The 21,838-nt window shown below is 40.8% G+C and overlaps 1 protein-coding gene across 3 annotated transcripts in view; it reads left to right on the forward strand.

Annotated features, from left to right (window-relative positions):
- Positions 1-21,838, forward strand: part of MAGI3 (membrane associated guanylate kinase, WW and PDZ domain containing 3) — a 254,677-nt gene that overhangs the window by 211,293 nt on the left and 21,546 nt on the right. For 2 of the 3 annotated variants that reach the window (XM_040471346.1, XM_040471344.1), the window contains exons 9-16: positions 940-1,128; positions 3,853-4,458; positions 5,690-5,721; positions 7,795-7,951; positions 10,051-10,142; positions 11,827-12,019; positions 14,335-14,523; positions 19,746-19,931. In XM_040471346.1, the coding sequence (XP_040327280.1) occupies positions 940-1,128; positions 3,853-4,458; positions 5,690-5,721; positions 7,795-7,951; positions 10,051-10,142; positions 11,827-12,019; positions 14,335-14,523; positions 19,746-19,931 (1,644 nt within the window). The remainder of the gene's footprint in view (positions 1-939; positions 1,129-3,852; positions 4,459-5,689; positions 5,722-7,794; positions 7,952-10,050; positions 10,143-11,826; positions 12,020-14,334; positions 14,524-19,745; positions 19,932-21,838) is intronic. The other variant, XM_040471345.1, reaches the window with a different exon arrangement.

A 21,838-nucleotide genomic window follows, 5' to 3' on the forward strand; every position in this document is an offset into this window, starting at 1 on the left:
CCGATTCTGTGTCTCCCTCTCTCTCTGCCCCTCCCCCGTTCATGCTCTGTCTCTCTCTGTCCCAAAAATAAATAAACGTTGAAAAAAAAATTAAAAAAAAAAATAAATAAACAACACCTCGTAAGCTCTTACTCTGCACAATTTGACCCTTTCACGGTTCTCAAAGTGCCCTAATGACAGCCGTGGTCAAGGAGAGGAGGGGAGAGAGAAGGGTGGTGCTATTTGCAAATATGGATCACTTTTAGTTTTAGGATCATCTGAGGAAACCTCTAAAAATAGGCTTTTTAATGGAGCTGTGTTTGTTTTCTTCCTAAAGTATTTACTGAACATGAATAAAAGGGAAAGAAATGTGAAGCTACTTACTCGTAGGTCAGGGACTGATGCCTTCACATCAGATACGAATTGAAGGCTACAGAAAGCCTGAGTTGTGAATTATAAAAAGTTCCCAGTATATTCTTTTTCATAAGTTTGTGACAGTTGCCTTCATCTTCCTAGAACAGTGTTTTCTCAGTAGAGCTCAGTAGATGCTTTTTTAAATGAAATGTATGGCTGAATGATGTCCAAGACTTGAAGGAATTTAATAATAAAGGTGGTCCCTCAGGTGTCTCATTTGGACTTCATATGAAGGACTCTTTGGGATGAGAAAAAGGACAAACAAATTGGGCAATGAGGGGGTGATAAAGTAGGTGTTTTTACCTTTCATATAACATAGAAGAGTCCTATAAAAGAGAAATGAACCATTGGCTAAGGTTTTTTTTTTTTTTTCAAGTGATTTATAGTTTACTAATTTAAATTCTGCTTCATAGTATTAGATTCTCTCTAATGTGCTTTCTTTTATGATTTCTTCTACTTATATAGACTGTCTTGAAAGTTTGACTTTGAGGGCCATCTTCATTGTAAGTATTTTCACTCTCAAACCCATTTCTCATTTTGGTACAGATGTGGAAAAGTCCCACTTTACTCGAGATCCATCACAGCTGAAAGGCATCCTTATTCGAGCATCACTGAAGAAAAGCACAATGGGATTTGGTTTTACCATTATTGGTGGAGATAGGCCTGATGAGTTCCTACAAGTGAAAAATGTGCTGAAAGATGGTCCTGCAGCTCAGGATGGGAAAATTGCACCAGGTAGCAAATTTTTCACAATTATTTGAAGAGTAATGATACTGTCAACAAAGACTATAGTGAAAAGGTTTTGTTTATACATACATTTATAAAACTTACATATATTTTGCATATGTTCTAACTACATGTGTATACTACATATATATAGTTGAGAGAGAGAACTAAATTATACAACAGGGTAGGAAAATTCCTGTATTAAAATAGTTTATCCGGGGGCGCCTGGGTGGCGCAGTCGGTTAAGCGTCCGACTTCAGCCAGGTCACGATCTCGCGGTCCGTGAGTTCGAGCCCCGCGTCGGGCTCTGGGCTGATGGCTCAGAGCCTGGAGCCTGTTTCCGATTCCGTGTCTCCCTCTCTCTCTGCCCCTCCCCCGTTCATGCTCTGTCTCTCTCTGTCCCAAAAATAAATAAAAGTTGAAAAAAAAATAAAATAGTTTATCCTTTAAGTGCGTAGTAATTTTGAGAGAGGGCCATTTTTTACAAGTAAGTGCAAACTTGGAAAAAACATGAAATGTATTAATTTTTGGAGTAATTTGTATCACCTTGAGACAGCTCTTCGTGCTAAGATAAAGATTTGTTAATCATCTCAGAAAACCGGTTGTTTTTCTTTGATGATGTAGGGTACTTTTGGAACTATTTAATATTTACCTGTAATCTTTGGGGAAAATGATCCATTGTGATGTTTATAGTGATTATCAAACAAATGATGTCCCACAAATTTCCCCAAGTTTTGTTTGGTTTGGTTTGGTTTGGTTTGGTTTGGTTTTTGCTTCCTCAGTCTTATTGGTTGTTAGTAAAATTAAACTCCCGTGTTAAGAATTACAGACATGAAATTACCGTTTTTACAGGGCTGTGTAAATTTGTCTTTTGTATAGTTTTCCCAAAGTCTTTACTGGGTAATTGTTAGAAATTTTTATATGGCTGGCAGTTTTTATGGCTGAAGGGGTTAGAGGAAGTTCAAGACCAGTTACAATTGTGGGGGAGGTGTAAGCACCTTTTTCCAGAAAGATTTTACTGTGTCACTGAGGTTGCTTCTTGTGCCGTTTTGCTGGACTTTTCTGATATTTCATATACCATGCAAGTGAGTCCCCCGTTTGGACAGTTCAGTAGTCATAGTACTTTTGATGGCATATATCAATTTATTTTCAATTAGGATATGACATCTCTCATATTATGCTTTCCCATTTAAGTGACAGAGACTTAAAACAAGAAAACTGAAAATAATCAAAAGTTACGTTTATAAGGAAAATTATTTTCGCTCTTTATTTATGAGAGTAACAAACTCTAGAGATTAAAATTAATAGTAAAAATTTTTACGCTTTCAGTCTTGACTTTTTTTTTTAATTTTTTTTTTAACATTTATTTATTTTTGAGACAGAGAGAGACAGAGCATGAACGGGGGAGGGGCAGAGAGAGAGGGAGACACAGAATCGGAAGCAGGCTCCAGGCTCTGAGCCATCAGCCCAGAGCCTGACGCGGGGCTCGAACTCACGGACCGCGAGATCGTGACCTGAGCTGAGGTCGGACGCTCAACCGACTGAGCCACCCAGGCGCCCCAGTCTTGACTTCTGTAATATTTTGTCCACAAAACATTTTGTAGCTCTTGTATATGCTGTTTCTTAATATAGATGCAGATATGTCTAAAACTGATGTCTAATTTGCATAGCAATACAATACTTCTGTGGGCATTCTGGAAACTTTTACCAGGGGAGGAAAAGTCAGAACTTTGTTTCTTATTAGTCTAATTATTTCTGTGTCTTCACAGATTATGAAACAAATTTCTGCACACTCACATTTGTTTTTAAATACCATTCGTGTTGATGTTTCAAAGCCTACGTGCAATCAGAACAAATTAAAGCATCTTTACTTGGCAATAACCTTTTAAATAATCACATTCAAATAAAAACAGCAAATGGATGAGACATTAGAGGACAGATTTTAAAAGTTAAGGCTACATTAAAAAAACCTCCCTGCTGATGAATGTCAAGTAGCAATGATTCTGGAGCAAAGTGGTCGGAGTAATGTATATCAGGAAAGCAAAACCGAATTTTACAAGAATTAGTTTAGCTGACTTTTCAGTGTCTTAAATAATACGTTCTTCACTTGGGTTGAGTTTTCTTGTCGCGTGTTTCTCCTTTTGAAGTCTGAGTACAATAAATTGAAAATCTCTATGAAAAGAACGGATGCTAAAGGCAAAGTGATTCATAACTTTACATTATTCTCCTCTTCAGGCCTACATTATTCAAACTAGGAAGAATTTGTAAGCACCTTGTAATTAATGGCCTCTTAAAATGAAGAAATAAGGTGGTATTTAAAGATCGCCTGTTTGTACGAGTAGCTGATGGAATTATTTCCTCCTCTTCCACGTGCTGAATATCTACTCCATGCCTAGCTTTGTGTGACTGCTTAGGTATGACTCAGAGGATATACTAACAGTGACAGTGTGAATCTACAGTTATTTTCCAAATGATTCCCTTGAGCTTGAGGTCATAACTCTGCTGCAGAGATAATTAGGGTTTTATACATTTGTATTCTTTTTAGAGAAGAACCACAGAAGGGAGAATGACGTACGTGTCTGTGTTCAAAATCTGTCTTTTCAGCAGTTAATGAATAGCAAGAGGGTTCCAGAATTCAGATTTAGATGATAAATTGATTTTTGTTCCTCCTCCAACAGAAAATTAACTTACTTTGGTGGCTTTAATGTTTTGAACACGATTGTGTCTTCGCAGGTGATGTTATTGTAGACATCAATGGCAACTGTGTCCTTGGTCACACCCATGCAGATGTTGTCCAGATGTTTCAATTGGTACCTGTCAATCAGTATGTAAACCTCACTTTGTGTCGTGGGTATCCACTCCCTGACGACAATGAAGATCCTGTTGTGGACATTGTTGCTGCTACGCCTGTCATCAACGGACAGTCATTAACCAAGGGAGAGACTTGTGTGAATACTCAGGATTTTAAGTCAGGAGCAGTGGTTCTGGACCAGAATGGAAAACCGGGACATGCCTTGATCAGTGACCGTCTCAATGGACCATCAGACCCGAGCGAGCAGAGAGCATCGATGGCATCATCAGGCAGCTCCCAGCCTGAACTAGTGACTATCCCTCTGATTAAGGGCCCTAAAGGCTTTGGGTTTGCAATTGCTGACAGCCCAACAGGACAGAAGGTCAAAATGATATTGGATAGTCAGTGGTGTCAAGGCCTACAGAAGGGGGATATAATTAAGGAAATTTACCATCAAAATGTGCAGAATTTAACACATCTCCAAGTGGTAGAGGTGCTAAAGCAGTTTCCAGTAGGTGCAGATGTACCATTGCTTATCTTGAGAGGAGGTGAGTAAAAGCACAAGGAAAACGCTTCATTGTTCATGCATTTATATCTGTTAATCGTCCTTCCTTCCAGGGCAGAATCCTTCTTTTCCCAGCCGATTTAACTGGTAATTAGTGTGCATTTTCCTTAAGGTTCTGTCTGCCTGCTTCCGTAAGCAGTTATCTTCAGCAGTTTTTCCAGTTATTAGTGGTTTCATTCGTGTCCGTGATGGATTTTCTTCCCTCCGTATTCTCTTTAAAATCTGATTTACGGCTTTCGTGATGAGAGAGAGTCGCAGCATTATGCTGCTTCAAATGAAACGTGTCCTCTTCATTGCATCTTCTCTGTTGATGACAGTAATAGAAATAGACGCTTTCAACCAGTGGTACTTCATCTGGACCTCTGTAATGTACCGAAGATGTTTTCAAAGAGCTAGCGTCTCTGTGAATACGCAAAATGTTGGATGGTGTATTAATCTGTTCTGTAAAAGCAATCATGATAGCTGGTGCTCATAAGGCTTTTATCTTAAGCTTTAGTATCTGTCCGTAAATGTTAATTAAATCCCACAGTACTCATGTGAGAGAAATATAATTTTTATTTTCCAAGGTCATCAGCTGACTTGAACTGCTCGCAGACATAAATCCAGTTCCGAGGACTAATCATAAAGTTGGATTTTGATGGGCTTTCGTAAATCCATACCTATGAATGACTAGTATTTGAAAGAATAAAATTTAGCCCTTCGCACTTCTCTCTCTGGCTTTTAGTTTTCATTTTTGAGGCAAATGAGCAGTTGAACTTCATTGGGATGTTTTTCACTATTCTCATTTCTTTGAACTATTTTTGTTTCTTCTCTGGGTGATACTGTAGAATGTGCTCAGAGCTTGGGGGAAGATCCCCCTGTGAGTGCTGGAGAGTTATCCAGGGTTCCGACAAATACAACAAAGAGACCAGGGTTTGGTGTCAGATAGGACTGATGTCAGTTTCCTCCCTTGCTACGTGTTGGTTCTGTGCTATAAGGAAGTAATATAATTTATTTGAGTCTTTGTTTACCTGATCTATAGTAACATTTATGCCTAGGATTGTCAGGAAAATGAAATGAGATAATATATGTACAATGCCTGGCACATAGAGGGTGTTGGCCATAGAATTTACTAGCCCACTAAAAGTTGAAGCTAGTTTTATCATAGACATGAGCAGTACTTGTGATCTGGGAATGCTTCTTCTGTTTTTAAAATTTGGCTCATTTTTTTTAAGGTCCTCCTTCACCAACTAAAACTGCCAAGATGGTGAGTATACAGTGGTCCTCAAATCCTTCTTCCCAACACAGCAAAGGAGATGCCACGTTCCCCTCCGTTAAGAGCAGCCCTCTGTGGTGGTGATTATCGACTGGGAGAAGTGAGGAGGCATTCTGCCCTGGGCTTGTATCAGAAGCTCTGGGGAAGCGTGTGAGTTAGAGAGGAGGTGTGCTTTCCCGGTGAAGTATTTCTGTTGAAGGAAAACTCGAGGCCCATACTCCCAACAGCCCTGTCCTCTAAATGGTGAAACGTGAACACACTAAAGTGCCTACTTAGGGGTCCTTCTGTTTTCTTTGCGTCTCAGAGGAGCAAGGGTAAGGAGGGGCTGAATGTTAGGGCAGATAATAAAAACTGTTGCTTCTTCCCTGATGCCCAAAGAGAAGTGGGAGGTTCATGTCATTTCACGGGGACCATAAATACCCAGGTTGAGAGAACCTTCTTACAATGGACTAAACAAGACTTTCTAGAGTAATTGGGGCCTCGGTGCCCAATCTGCCTGTTATCAAAGTGAAAGGCTGTCAGACTTGAAACAGCATTTTCTTTGGCGTTCTTCTGAATAACTGAGTAGCCTATTTAAGGACCTGTATCGCAAATAAGACCTAAAAAAGGGCACAGCAAACAGTGCCAGGAAAGAAAATGTGCTAGGTGCAGACATGTAGCTGCCAGAATACGCACAATTATATGGGTGTGGATATAAAGACAATTACGTATTAAAACCTAATTTAGTTCTAGTCTGCTCGATTGGGAGCCTGTCATCTCCCAATGAAAGATGGTCTTCCATAACCAGAAAGCACAGGCTTAAAGGAAGGACCATCAGAGAGAAAATGCATTAATTCTAGTCCACCGAATAGGACCCTCTACAAATTTGCTGTTTCATGGATCAAAAGGACAGAAACATTCTGCATTTTTATAGACTGTACCACTTAACAGCCGGTGTGAACAGAAATGCTTTCTGCCTATTTAGTTAAAATTGCACTGTGTTCTCCTAGGTTTCTCTGGTTCCCCTAGTCATTGTTTTTTAACTTCTGTGCTGCCAGTCTGTTTCATAATAGACGCCAAGAGCAGCCAGGGTGACCCCAATGCTTTCTAACTGATGACCTTGTGCCTGCTCTGACAGAATCCTGGGACGTGCCGGGTAGGGGGGAGGAGGCCGCCCTCCTCTTCTTGCTGTCCGACCAGGTCTGGGTCAGTGAAGGGTGCCCCCGGGAACAACACTCGTAGCAACTGTCCTCATACCACTCCCTCATAAGCTGCCCCCGGTGCTCCATCCTCCTCAGCATTATTTTTTCGCAAACATCTATAATCTCCCCCTGCCCCTCTCCCTCCCCCCCCCCCCGCCCCCCACAAGCGATAATTCAGAATAACCAGCTGTTCTCAAAACCATATTTATTTTCTTCGGCTGTGTATTGGATCTCATCTTTAAAATTTTATTGAATCATTTTGCCTGGCTGTTATTCTGGGAAAGTTTTGTCAGATTGGAAAAAAACAGGAAAACATGCTCCCGTTTTCCCTTGCTGGATTGCCCGGCGTGGTGCGTTTCTCCTTCACGTATTTGAATCGGCCACGCAGGGGATTCGTAGTGTCCTCTTTGTAACCCGAGTTAGAGTTAACACTTCCTATTCCATTTTCTCAGAAAGCATGGTATCTCAGATATCTTCACGGGGAATTAAATGGAGGGAGTGGGGCGGTGGGGCCGATCCAGACCTTCACAAAGGTCCTCCCTCCCGCCCAGCAGTGCTGCGTTGCGTCCCTGTGTTCATCTTCTCAAAGTCAGCTTGTGTCTTGGTGGTGGAAAAAAGGGCAAGGTCATGTAAACGTAGGACTAATGCAGGCCCTTCCATTGACATCATTATAAACTTTTTCTAATTTAAGTAAAATATGTTTTAACCAAGCACACACGGCTATGCAGGTGAATTCTGACAAGACTGCAAATATGCTGTGGCTTTGACCCTGCCACCTGCTCACCTATAATCAGTTGACATACCCGGGTCACACAATAGTTTGATGAACTAATCAACCATCTGGTTTTAAACACATACTAAGTAAGGCCCTTTTCCATTTCAGAAAACAGATAAAAAGGAAAATTCAGGAAGTTTGGAGGCCATAAATGAGCCCATTCCCCAGCCTATGCCTTTTCCACCCAGCATTATCAGGTCAGGATCCCCGAAATTGGATCCTTCTGAGGTCTACCTGAAATCTAAGACTTTATATGAAGATAAACGTAAGTAGTTGTGGAATATTTCAGGAGAGCATGCGACAAAATAAATTTGAATTTTCTAAAAAACTGGGACCTTCCCAAACCATGTTGAAAAGTTATTCCTTCATCCCCATGTTCATATGACTCTGGGTTTCTTCCATTTGTATTCAACACTCATTCACTCACTTTTTTCCAAAACCAGGGATTAAGTGCCTACGATCTACCTAACTCACAGTAGGTGATGGGAATACAGAGATAAACAGGGTCCATAGGCTGTGCAACCAAAAATGATAATTAAACCTACATGGGAAATAAATAAGTACAAACCAGCCTCACACGGATCTGAAGAAGGAAACAATCAATTTTACCACTGTGGGTAGTAGGAAGTGTCAGATACTGCTTCAGATAGGAGGTTAAGCCTGAAACAAGTCTTCAAAGACGAAGAGGTGTTCATGAGGCAGATGAAAAGGGAAAGGAAGCAGGAGCAACCTTTGCACATTGACCTTGCATGGCCTGGGTCCTGCCAGTGGCCCGGTTTGGCTGGGTGCAGCTGGCACGGGAGAGCAGAGGGGAGCAGGAACAGGTTGGGGAGGACGGAGTCGGCCGTTCTGAGGGAGCTGGAGTCCATCACAGAAACGATAGAGAGCTACGGAATAGTTTCACTGCCGGGATGATCATCGTGGACTTGTGTTTCAAAGAGATGTTCCTGGCAGGAGTATGAGAGGTGGTGAATCAGAGCGTGTCCAGCCTATGGAGGAAACCAGGGTAGACGCGGTCAGAGGAACCCAGCTGAGAGGGGGGCGCAGAGAGAGTGCATAAGGCAGAAGTTCATTTTTGTGCTGATTTACTTAAAATGATAAATCTTTTCCAAAGTAAAATTGCAGATTAAGTAGGTTTAATTTTTTTAAATTTGTTTTTAAGAAGCAGATCTAAATCTACCTTAGAAATGATGTACACAGGTGGAAATATCGTATATAATTGACTTCATAATAATTTAACTAACTGTAAATCTTTCTCCTGAATAGGCCCAGGCCGTATTTAGAAAGATGAAAACCAGATGTAAGCACAGCACAGCAAAGCAATAATTTAAATTAGTATAACTATGGAGAATCCTTTTCTTCTCACTTCCCATTCATAGCCTGATACATTCTTAGTATTGATATGAACTACTCAGTCCCTTTGGGCCTTCCATATAAAGTAACTGAGTTGGGCTCAAGAGTTTTATCTCTAAAGTTCTGTAATTCTGATAGAAATTATTTCTCAAAAGAGACTGCTTCTAAGGAACATTAGCAAGATTTACCCCATGCGGTATCTCTGTTTTTATATAGTTCCCCGACATATTTCTCGAAAACACTTCTTACTTTGTGAATAACACGAATATTTTCTTGACAATCAAATTATTTTAGTCATGAAGTAGATTTCCCTGACTTAATATTCTGGTGAATGGGACCTACCCTTTGGGGGCAGAATAGTGTGAGTTAAGAGCCTGGACCCTAGAAATCAAGCTAAGTCGAGATCTCAGCTGTGCCATTTATTTGCTGACACTGGGCCACGTACCTAGGCCTCAGTTTTCCCAGCCAGAAAATGGGGCTGATAATAGGTATTAGCAGTCATTTTCTTTTAAAATAATATCATTTTGCACTAAGTGAATATGGGATGCTTTTCTGAAACAACGGTATTAGTTCAGGAGTAGAATTAAGGCATTTTATGGGCTCTCTTTTCCTAGGATTTGCCCAGATGTTAATGTACATAATTTGCACCTCTCAAACATCAAACTTAAATTGGATGATGCTGAATTTAATATCATAACATTGATTTGGAAGGCATTAGGACTTAATGGCAGAGTAAAGCTGAGTACATGGAAGGTAGGGGTAAATGTTCCCGAGCTATCTCGATGCACAGTTTTCTTTAGAGCTGGAAAAAAATACTTACGATTGATTTTTTTTTTTTTTTTGCAATAGTGGTATGCTCTTGTGTAAGTTTTCACATACCAGAAAGTTCTGAGGTTACAGTTTATTGAACTCTATCATAGTATCCTACTACATAAGTGCATTGTTTTAGTTTAACCTTTTTAAAATAAATGCAAGTATTTCATTTTCTTTATATTTTCTGGTTTTCCTTAGCACCAAACACCAAAGACTTGGATGTTTTTCTTCGGAAGCAGGAGTCAGGGTTTGGCTTCCGGGTACTGGGAGGCGAGGGGCCGGACCAGTCTGTAAGTTCAGATATTTTGGAATTTGGCCGTTCCTATGAATCTTTAAGTAGCTGTTTGGAAGAATATAGTGTTTCCTTTATTTGATTTTTTTAGATAAGATTTTGTTTTCTCTACCCGTGTCATTAACGTGAGGAGGAACTGCATTTTTCTTAGTGTCATGGTTTCTCGGGGACCTTGGTGTGGCTGAGGCAAGAACTGAATATGTCAGCTGGAAAGTGGGCAGTAATTAATTTCTGTATTTCACTATGTGCTGCAGTTCATTATTTTCAATTTTTATTTCCCCCTGCCTCTGTTAAACAAAAGTTAAGACCTTTGCCTTCTCTCAGAAACCTATAATCTAGCATCCTGCTTGCCACAATCAGTCTGTCCTTTGAATGAATGCTCTGTAAACAGTTGGCCTGAGGCTGCGTACATCATGTCACCTACCCTCATTAGTGGGTTGACATTTTCAAGCTCAGTACCTTGCATACCATTCCATCCGTTCTACCTATAAAACTAGGGAAAAATAAAATAAATCGTGTTTCTGTCCAGAAAGCAGAAGGGTTATGTTTATAAAGCCTTTAAAACCTAGAACTTTAGACATGATTCTCACCTCAGGTTTAGAGAACAAATGTAATGGGTTCTGTTTTTTTAAGTTTGGCCCTTAGTTTGAATGACAAAGAAGTAATGTGCTTTGTGGAGTTTGAGAACAGATTTGTGTTTTTTCTGTATAATGTAAGAAAGACATTCTTACTGTGCTTGGAAGTTAGGTGAGGAACAATAATCTTTTAAAATGACATGCTTCTTTCCATTTCTGGATAGAACATTTGATTTATGTATTATAAATGTGTTCTAATTAGTCATATTGGTTATAGTTAATCACCAGAGACAAAGCTTAAGGCAGGTCAACCTATATAGGGCAGATATACCTTGATTGTTCTTGGTGGAAGATGTGATTTGATTTTAATGGTTCCTATTTTGTTAATACCCATAGAGTTGATTAAGGTATTTTAAGAATTTGTCTCAAACAACTTGGGACAAATCCTTTTCTTAAATGTCAGGTGTTAACAGCTCTGAAACTAGCCTAATAATTCAGGATTTTAATTGCCAGCAAGCAAAATGAGCCAAATCTGTTTACCTAGATGTAAGTAGACCTCAGACCACTCTGTTCCCTAAGACATTTACTGCTTTGAGACTTAGGAATAAGAAATGTTTCTCTGCTGTATATACTGAATTTGTATTGATCACCATATGTGATGGGAATATCTTAAGAAAGATCCCAGTTGCTGTGAACAGCGTGTAGAAAATCTTAGCTGATGGCATTCAATATCTTTTTTTTTTTTTTTTTACTTTTTAGGAGCTACTCTGCACGAGTGCATTTTCTGAGTTTAATGTATTTGTTTTGTTGTATTGATGGAATTGATAGTGGTACTTTTTAAGTTATTAAACAGCTTTGCATTTTCTATCTTGTTTTTATTCAACCCCAAAGATCGAGAAGAGATCATGTAGTGTGGTTATCTGAAGTGCCATTTTGTAGAATGGTCACTTTCTAAGATAATCCCCTTCTATAAATGTTCATAGTTGAACTGCAAAAATATGTTGGTTTGCATAGTACTGAGTCAGGAAGTCCTTAACATAGCTATTGAGGATCATAGTAGCTCTCAGTTGACTGTAGAGACCAACCTACACTTTGTTATCTTATCAGATATATATTGGGGCCATCATTCCTCTGGGCGCAGCTGAGAAAGATGGCCGGCTCCGTGCAGCTGATGAACTGATGTGCATCGATGGGATTCCTGTTAAAGGGAAGTCACACAAACAAGTCTTAGACCTCATGACGACGGCTGCTCGAAATGGCCACGTGCTATTAACCGTCAGAAGAAAGATCTTCTATGGTGGTATGTGAACCTGTGTCTGCTCTGATAGGTTCAAAAAGAAGCAAAGAGACTTAGCCCATTTTCTTTGTAGTTTTGCAGGTTCCTTTATTAGGTTTAATACTGTCTGAGATAATCCATTTAGTATGATCCAGGGCCTCATTGTGGAAGGCCATGTACGGTCAAAAGGATCCAGAAAGACTATTATCAAAAAACAAATAAATTTTGGGCCTCCATATTGGGATTATGTTAATGTGTTGGCAGATTTTGCCAACGTGGTATTGTAGATGGGAGCACCGGGTTAAATCTGTTCTCTTAGATACAGTGTTTTAGTCATACCAAGATATCCCATTAGCTGAATGTCAAAAGATTTTGGATCCTGATGAATTCCTAAATATTCAGAGGATAGAATGCTTCTACTTGAGAAGTTATAATATAATGTAATTTAACATTAAAAAACATTTATTGAGTTGCTTACTATATCTCAGACCTATGGATTCTTTTAATTAGTCTTTATAACACTGTGATATAAATACTGTCATTATTCAGTTTTAGAATTACCCACAGAAAGGTTGGGAGACACATAGCTGGTGAACAGTAGGGCCAGGATTAAGACAGGAGTTTAATTATAGAGTCTGGGGTCTAAACCATGATACGAGGCTCTAAGTGCATTTTTCTCATCAATAGCTTTGTGAATATCACATCGGAATGTTGAGAAGTGAATTCTTGCCACTTTTTAAAATTTTAAAAAGACTACCCGGTAGCATAAGAATGTAAGCCTCGTAGAGGTAGGGATATTTATCCATTTAGTTAACTGCTGTATCCCCAGCACATAAAAGAGTGCCTTCCCGGCAGAGTAGACATCAGTGAATGATTGTTGACCTGATGAATATCTGCTTTACTCTTAAAAAATGAGGCACTGTGTTTTTGATTGCAACATCCAAGGTAAAGGCCTGTTTTCATAAACATCAGACATTTAGAGAGGCATACAGGTTTTCATGCAGTGTTGCAGTGATGCTGGAGTCAGAACATAACCACATGTAGTAAAAAAAAATGTGATGTTGTACGAGAGGTTGGCTCTGTCCTGGGAAGCCTCATGAAGACGTTTTCTAGTGGTTTGATATTACTGGAGGCGTTTAGCTAATTCATTGTAACCATACATTATGCAACAAAAATAAAAACAAACCAAAAGCCCCTTTATGTTTCATTAATGATTGGACGTTCGTGGCACTTTGCTGAAATTCTAAAACGTCATCTCTGAATCATGTAGATTTTGAGGCAGAAGAGCCCTTATAAATGGATATTCCTTAATGGCAGTGTCTCGTGATGGTTAATGATGGTTTGTATCAAATTATGGCACAAAATTTGCCCTTTTTTTAATCAGGACTAAGTTATGTCATTCTTTCTTGAATTCTGATGACATAATTGGGTAGGAGAGAAAGGTATGCGTTAACTCTCCATTTGCTGGGGATTCGTATGACCTGTTCTCTGCCTTGGAGAATTGGCTGTTCGTGAGGACGGCCTGTTATCTGCTGGATGGGGGAGGAGTAGGGCTGCTGATGGTTAGCGCATCTGATCTCATCCATCAGGAAACTGAAGTTGAAGACACATTGCATAAGACAAATCCTATGTTGACAGCTCACTTCTCAGCTGATAACAGGGGGCACCTCTGCCCTGATGCACTGGCCTCCCCAACATCACAAGTGGTAGTCACAGCACGAAGTCATATTTACAGTTGATTTTATTTAAAAAAGAAATTTTTTTTAATGTTTATTTATTTTTGAGACAGAGAATGAACGGGGGAGGGTCAGAGAGAGAGGGAGACACAGAATCTGAAACAGGCTCCAGGCTCTGAGCGGTCAGCACAGAGCCCGACGCAGGGCTCGAACTCACAGACCGCGAGATCATGACCTGAGCTGAAGTCGGACGCTTAACCGACTGAGCCACCCAGGCACCCCTACAGTTGATTTTAAAAGGAAGTTTACTGTGTCAGTTTTCATTACCAACTTTTGTTAAAATTTTACTGGTCAAAATCTTGCTGGAATGAAAACAGTTTCAAGAAGAATTGGTTTATCAGGAACTTTGATGAAAGCTTTGAAAAGCTTCCTTTGAAATGAGAAAACATATAATTCTTCCGGGTACACACTTTAAAAGTGTTTAAGATGTCAGACAGACTCAATCTGAGTCTCATCTAAGATGGCCAGAGCTCACATGGGGAGGTTGCTTTTCTATCCTAGATTTATTTGAAACCACATTTTCCTGTGAGAATCCTAGCACAAAAACACTTAAGTTCACAAAAATTATGAGGTTCTAGAAATACTTGGTCATGTTTATTATAGAGAAACAACCTGAGGATGACAGCTCTCAAGCCTTCCTTTCAACCCAGAATGGCTCTCCCCGCCTGAACCGAGCAGAGGTCCCAGCCAGGCCTGCTCCACAGGAGGCCTACGATGTAGTCTTGCACCGAAAAGAAAATGAAGGATTTGGCTTCGTCATCCTCACCTCCAAAAACAAACCCCCTCCAGGAGGTAAGGGCTGCTATCTCCGATTGTCCCTCCCTGCAATTGCGGTGTTCTGAGTCTCCCTGTGGGCTTTGTGAAACTAATTAGGAATCATGTATGAATTGCCTTAGAGACTTACCTTTTTAAGAACGATGAATATTTTATTTTCAACACCGGCTAGTCCGAACCAAACTTCCAGGCTGCAGGTGAGTCTGTCATCTCAGATTCCATAAAATAAGTCTTAGCAGCACACTTTGCACCAAGATTGTATTGTGGCGGTATATTAGGGGCGTGCCCTAGTAGATTCAGTGAAAGGACAATGCTGAGTTTTTTAAAATAAGGAGGCGTAGGGTTTTTTTTAAATCGGGAGAAACTGTGTTTGCAGAAGTGAATTAAATGCTAGAAGCAGTTGAGAAGAAGCAAAATAGATTAATAGAAGAATCTTGACCCAAATATGTCTTAAATGGTCCTTTTGTATTATTTAATAACAATGGCCATATTCCAGCTATAAAGGAACCTTCTTGAGTGACAAGAGGCATGCTTATCTTTTATATATGCTTCACTGAAAAGTAAAAATTTTGTCAGAACTTTAAAAATTAATCTAAATATCCTGAACCCAGTTTAACAGAATATTGTCATCTGGGAAGGGTGCATGTATATACTAATTTCCTTCAACAAAGGAGGAATTACCTCTAATATGTTCAGGGTTGTTAAGATTCAGCATATTAAATGTTGTTTCTAAGAAATAATCATCTTTAAATACAGTTAGAAGATCCAAATGAATATAAGATGAGAACCAGACCCTTGAGAGTTTTTTCTGTCAGACTTGTCTGGGTAACTATTTTTCCAAGTCAAATGATAAAAAGCTTTGAGCACAGGAAAAGGTGCCCCTGTCTCTGCCAGTGGATTTGAGTATATCTTGAGTCGTGAGATCCTCTTAGACTAGACGGCCACTAAAAGTGTTGAAAAAGAAGGAAACCCTTTCAGCAGTGTTGTGGGCCAAACCAATTTGCAAAAATCGTGCTAAAATTAATGCAAGTGTGTAAAGGAAGAAGATTCTGTGGCATGGATGAGTTATTACTATAGTATCAGGTCACTGCTCACTGATACTAGTTTCCATTTTCCACAAGCAGTTGCCATGGTAACACTCGGAACTGTCACTGATGCTCTGAGGATGATTATGTGGCCTGTGTTAGAAAAATGAAAGAAAGCAGGTTTGGGGGGATTTTATGTTGCATCACTGGAAACCAGTATTTCCCAAACCAAATAACCATTTCAGAGAACCATATTCTTATTCTAATGCCATACAATGATCCCACGCATTCAGATGAACAAAAATAGTGCAAGATTGCTGCTCGGTGTCATAGCTGCTAACTGCTTTTTCTACCGAACATACTCCTTTTCTAGGACTGCAGAAATTAGGGGAAGGGGAGGAGGCTAGTGTCCACCATGAAACAAAGCGATACAGAAGAAATCAGTAAAATAGGTCGCATTCCTTAAATATGTTTAACATTTTTATTTAGTTTGTATTTAAAATTTATATTGCAGGGGCGCCTGGGTGGCGCAGTCGGTTAAGCGTCCGACTTCAGCCAGGTCACGATCTCGCGCTCCGTGAGTTCGAGCCCCGCATCAGGCTCTGGGCTGATGGCTCAGAGCCTGGAGCCTGTTTCCGATTCTGTGTCTCCCTCTCTCTCTGCTCCTCCCCCATTCATGCTCTGTCTCTCTCTGTCCCAAAAATAAATAAACGTTGAAAAAAAAAATTAAAAAAAAAATAAAATTTATATTGCATTTTAATGTACATTAAGTAATTCTTTTTATTTGTGTGTATCTGTTTACATTTAAATTTTTCAACTATTTTTACACCTATTCATTTTAGTTGTTTCTTACTATCTTGATGGTTTTTGTGTCTCACAGAGGGAGATATCTGTGTAAGATAGGGTCTGTAAGTGTTGGGCTCTGTAATCAGGCAAACTTGGATTCAGATTCCGCTGTGTCTTTTAATAGCTGTCTGATCTTGGGCAAATTACTTACCCTCCAAGAGCTCCAATTTCCTCTGTTACGATGAGGATGACGGTAACACTTCTCGTCTCGTGGGGGTTTGAGGATCAAAGGAGGTAATGCGTGTGAGGCCCTTAGCCCGGACCGTCAAGAAATGTTGGCTGCTGTTGCTTGTTGTAGCTTCTGCTGCTGTTGTCACTGTCGTGTTATTCATAAAGTTGTTAGTCTACTGTCTCTTGATTTTTTTTTTTTAAAGAAATTTTAAAAAGTTTATCAATACTTGAGTAATGAGATGGGAAAGAAAGCCCAATTAAAATGTAAGATTGAGGCAGCAGCTCGTGTAGGAAATGAGTGTTTGCAGCTCATTAATTATCAACCTGAATGGTAAATTAGGCTTCGGGTGTCCATGAACTTTATGTAAAGTACTTGAGATGTTCAGTCATTGGCACAAAACCCGAATTGGTAATTTCATTGAAACGCTAGTTAATAATCCCACAGAATGCTGAGCCCTGCAAGCATTCTTCCTGGACTCCCATTCATCTCTTATAGATGGAAGGGGAGCCTGGGGGGAGGCTTGGGTGAGGAGCTTTCACTCACAAAGACTGAGCAGTGGCTGCAGACTGCATCACAGAGAAAAAGGTGTGTCGAGACCAGAGTTAGCACAGGTGAAAAGGCAGGAAACCTGTCAGAACAGATCATTCTTTATGGACCTTGTCTTGGTATAGATTGGTATTCTGTTCAGGAAAGATTATTTCTTCCTTCTGATTAAATGTGTTTTCTGGTGACATTTATCACAAGTAGAGCTCCCGGTAGCATTTCTGACACCAGTTATGAAATTCTGAGATTCTCTGCCGATGACTTTTTCGAAGATCAGAGATCTGGGTCTGGCACCCTTGCTGCCCTGGACCCAGCTTGTGTAAATGCTAAATGAATGGAGCACCGAGAAAAGACATCTATTTAAGATGAAAAGGACTTGGCTAGTCTCTGCCTCGCCAGTAGTTCACAGGTTTTAGTGTTTGTCTTTCTTATCGTACACTTTTCAGTTCCGGTCGCAAAGGGTTCTTTGAGAGGGGACATTTCCAGCTACTGTCCTTTCTTTTCCTGAAAGGAGTGTTTTAAGAGCACCCAAGTGATCTCCGCAGCTGGACAAGGCAGTTCGGGAGTCAGATTTAGGCCAAAGATGAATGAAGATGATTAAATTGGTCTTATGGCAAATGCCTATGGACTTTGTATACCAACAAAAGCAGGGCAGGACTCAAGATGTGTACTCTGCGGGGTTACCTTGAAAATTTCCCAGTCCATTCAGAGAGTGTTCAGAAGCGACCTATCAGTCTCTTTGCTATCTTTAACTGTTTTGATAGTACTGCTGTAAATGCCAAGACTAGAACAATCCGACCGATCTTACCTTCCCTCATCCAGATAACTAACCCTTCAGGAAATTCTGTACCAAGATTTTTCAATTCCCTTTGAGCACATTGCTCACATGGTGAGAAAGGAGTCACTGAGACTTCAGAGATTCATTCCGTTGGATGTTTTGCCAAGGGGCTGAATGATTTTCTTCTCGGGGCATCTAGAATGAACAGTGTGTACAAGTAGGTCTTTTCTAAGGAGGAGGATAACTAAGGTATTGAGTTGGAAGGTCACCACAGGGCCACTGTCTGGTTCACCGGGCATTTCTGAAGTGCCACCTGTGTTCTCAGTGAATCGCTCACATGGCCTGGCACAGGACGTGGCCCACACTGCCCTGGCACTTTTCTAGTTACTTTGTTTTAAGGCAAATGGTGTAAGTGCTTGATAATAATTCAGAGCTGAAAGGCGGCTGCTTCCAACATTGCCTTCCTCTGTTTTGGGATAAAATCTCTCCCTGTGTGTAATCCTAGAAGAGCTGAGGAGTGAACAGCACTGTCCGTGGGGACAGAAATCATGGCTAAGAATAACTTCTAGTTCAAATGAACGGCTCTTAAAATGTCCCTGACATACACCTACCCGTGACTCAAATACTGGTAAGGAGCCCATTTTACTATGGAAATGAAACATACTCAGAGTGCCATTTTAAATATTAATTCTCCTTCTTCATAATAGTCCGTAGTCAGCAGGAGGCAAATGGCCGACAGATTTACTGACCCCAGTGAGGAAATTCTCAAGGAACATGGAAGGAACATCTGTTTCTTAATACAAATGCTTCTTATTAAGAGGGGCGAAACATATTTTGACAAGATTTCCTGAACGTCTGAGAACTTGTTTTAAGCCCTAATAACAGCAAAGTGTCTTAATCATCTAGGAAAGCCTTCAGCATCATGAGCTAATAGAACTGCACGGCATGTCTTTGCAAATGTCTTAGACTCTGCTTTGTACACTGAGGGTAGGATTTTATCCATGAACCAAATAATCTTAATGTTAAACATTTCATGTTATGATTCCCCTCAGCTTTTCTAATTAAAAAAAAAAAATCTAAAGGTATAAACAAAAGAAACTAATTTTGCTGTAGAACTAGGTAGGATTCGTTTTAACAGGCAGTCATTTCACTGTGCCTGGATTTCTGAGCAGTAACTTCGGAGTCCTAAACTTGAATTTGAACTGCATTTATTCACACGGTTCCCTGTGGGAGTAAATGCCGCTTCCATAGAATCAAAGATGGTCTCACCGTGGCCGTTTCTGAGATGGCCTGAATGTGGCCAACACAAAGCAAGGAACGTCAGATTCACGAGATAGTATCAGTGAGGTCAGTAGCCTTTACACAGGATTATCAGGATGGCAATATGAAAATTGGAGAAAGGCTTATGGTAAGTGGAAAATAGCCTAGAAGTCTATACGCTCGGACTGCAGCTATGTAAGAGTATCTGTGCGTGTGCACCAGAGGTGGAAGCTTATATGGAAGTAATTGCGGGTGCATAGGATGATCATGTGATACCTTTTTGCTCTACTTTTAAAGAATGTTGTTGGTTTTTGAGTTTTTTTAATGTTTCTTTATTTTTGAGAGAGAGAGCACGAGTGGAGGAGGGGCAGAGAGAGAGGGAGACACAGAATCTGAAACAGACTCCAGGCTCTGAGCCGTCAGCACAGAGCCAGATGTGGGGCTCGAACCCACAGACCGTGAGATCATGACCTGAGCCGAAGTCAGGTGCTTCACCGACCGAGCCACCCAGGCACCCCTTAAAGAATGTTTTTGATGTTATTATGTTGACTTTTTAAATGATGGTGATAAATCCAACACTAAACTAATTGAAAAACCTGGACATTTTTTCCCATAGTAATTCCTCATAAAATTGGCCGAGTCATAGAAGGAAGTCCAGCCGATCGCTGTGGAAAACTGAAAATTGGAGATCACATCTCTGCGGTGAATGGGCAGTCCATTGTTGAACTGTCCCATGATAGCATCGTTCAGCTGATCAAAGATGCTGGTATCACCGTCACACTAACGGTCATTGCTGAGGAGGGTAAGGAACCGGTAAATTTGCTTCCAGCAAACTCTCTGAGCAGCACAGAGCCTGCTGAAGGCTTCTTCGAGCATTGCCAGACTCACTGCAGTGATAGAACCATTTATATGCCCTGGAGTCTCCTATTTTGCCTCTTCCATTTAATGAATTTAAAAGACAGTTTATTAAAAAGTTGTCAGTAGCTCAGGAAAAATAACCCAGCTGGCTAGTGAGCGGTGGCCGTCTATTTGTGTGCCGGAGAAGCAAGCACCCAGAAGTGAAAGAGATCAGGAATACTTTTCAGATCTCATTTTCTTAAAATGATGTCTTAAGTTTCTGCTTGCTTGAGCGAGAGGAAATCCTCTAACTATTCAAAGAAAGTCGCTGTTGCTATCAAGCCTTTCATGTGAGGTCCGTGCCGCAGAGTGCCTGTCCTCGGGGCCGGGCTTTGTTCTGGGCAGCTGCCGTCTAAATGGGAAGCGGGCTACGTCGGAACAGCCAGTAAATAGGGCAGAAAATGCATCCAGTGTCTTGCCTCCCTTTAAAGCTGCCTTCTGGTCATTAAGAGTTCCTAATTAGGAACCATTTTGAATAGCACCAGTTCATGGGCTCTGTTTATGAATTACAAGGTAACACAGTTACGTAACGCACATCTCATTTTTCCTGAGTTTGCAAAACTAACGAGGAGAAGCCCAAAGTAGCAGAATTAGGAAGGGTTAGTCTTTCACATTAAAATCCCTCGTAGTGTAATGTGTATTCATGCCCTGCTGTCCCCCATGATCCTCTAATGTAGTCAGTCTTGGGGTCTGTCTTGTCATTCTTGATTCTTCCGTTCTTCTCTCTTCCTGCTGCCCCCTCTCTCGTACATTCGTTCATAGTGGAGGCAGTACTCGAATCTCCTCCTGCCCCAGATCCCAGAGGGGCCTTTCCACGTGGACGTGAGCTCTCCAAGCTGCCCTCAGAAGCCTTTTCTAGTCCTCGGACCCCACAACGTCCCCGCCCCTGCCCATTTCCCTTTTCTGTAGCGTTCCATGCTCTGCCCAGCCTCTGTCCCAGACTCTGCTGCTCCTTTCCCCTAAAAACCTCTTCTGCGGAAGCCCGAGTGCTTCCCTGGTCTCTGCACAGAAAGTGTTTTATGATTTTGCTCCCAGCTTGCCTTTTCAATTTACCCCCCAGTGTTCTTTCCAGATCCACTCTTGAGCGAGGCCTCTTTGGCCTCTGTGCATGTGGGCTTCCTTCCGTGAATCCCACGGCACTCCGTATCCCTGCAGTTCATTGAGCGTCGTTCCCTGTGACTGTCTCGCTGTGGAAATGCTCTGCTCTTTAAAGACAAAACATCGTCAGTTGACTATGATACTTAGTAGGCGCTCAGTAAATGTTTTTTGAGTGAAGAAACGAGTTAAACGGATGAGTGAACGGATGATTCAGTGAATGAACAAATGAACAGAGTAAAAGTCAGGAGATTTTCCCTTCTTTGCCAGGATCTAGCAGAGGCAGTATAAACCCAATAGAAGAAGTAAGGCCTTTGACAGACAGACACCTATTAGGTAGTTGTATGACCTTAAACAAGCCACTTAACATTTCTACCCTGCAGTTTTGTTTTTCTTTTTTTAATCTATAGAATGGGATGATGATATCTATTTCAGGATCATTGTGAAAATCTGAGGTGAAAATGTACCTAGTCTGCGTAAGTACCCTAAGGTGCTCATCTAATGGTAACTATGCCATTTCACCCCATCTTTGCCTGACTGACCCCCACATCCAGGTCTCTGCTCAGACCTTCCAACCTAAGTAATAATTTAGTAAGCACTTAACGATGTGGTAGGTGTTACCCTAAATACTTTACGTCTGTTAACTCATTCAGTACACTAATCCTAGGTAGGCACGATTATTTTCCGGTTCCATGGCTGAGGAAACTGAGCCCCTGA

This window comes from Herpailurus yagouaroundi, unplaced genomic scaffold (assembly GCF_014898765.1).
Source record: "Herpailurus yagouaroundi ecotype Mexico unplaced genomic scaffold, PumYag 77, whole genome shotgun sequence".
Taxonomy (NCBI): domain Eukaryota; kingdom Metazoa; phylum Chordata; class Mammalia; order Carnivora; family Felidae; genus Herpailurus; species Herpailurus yagouaroundi.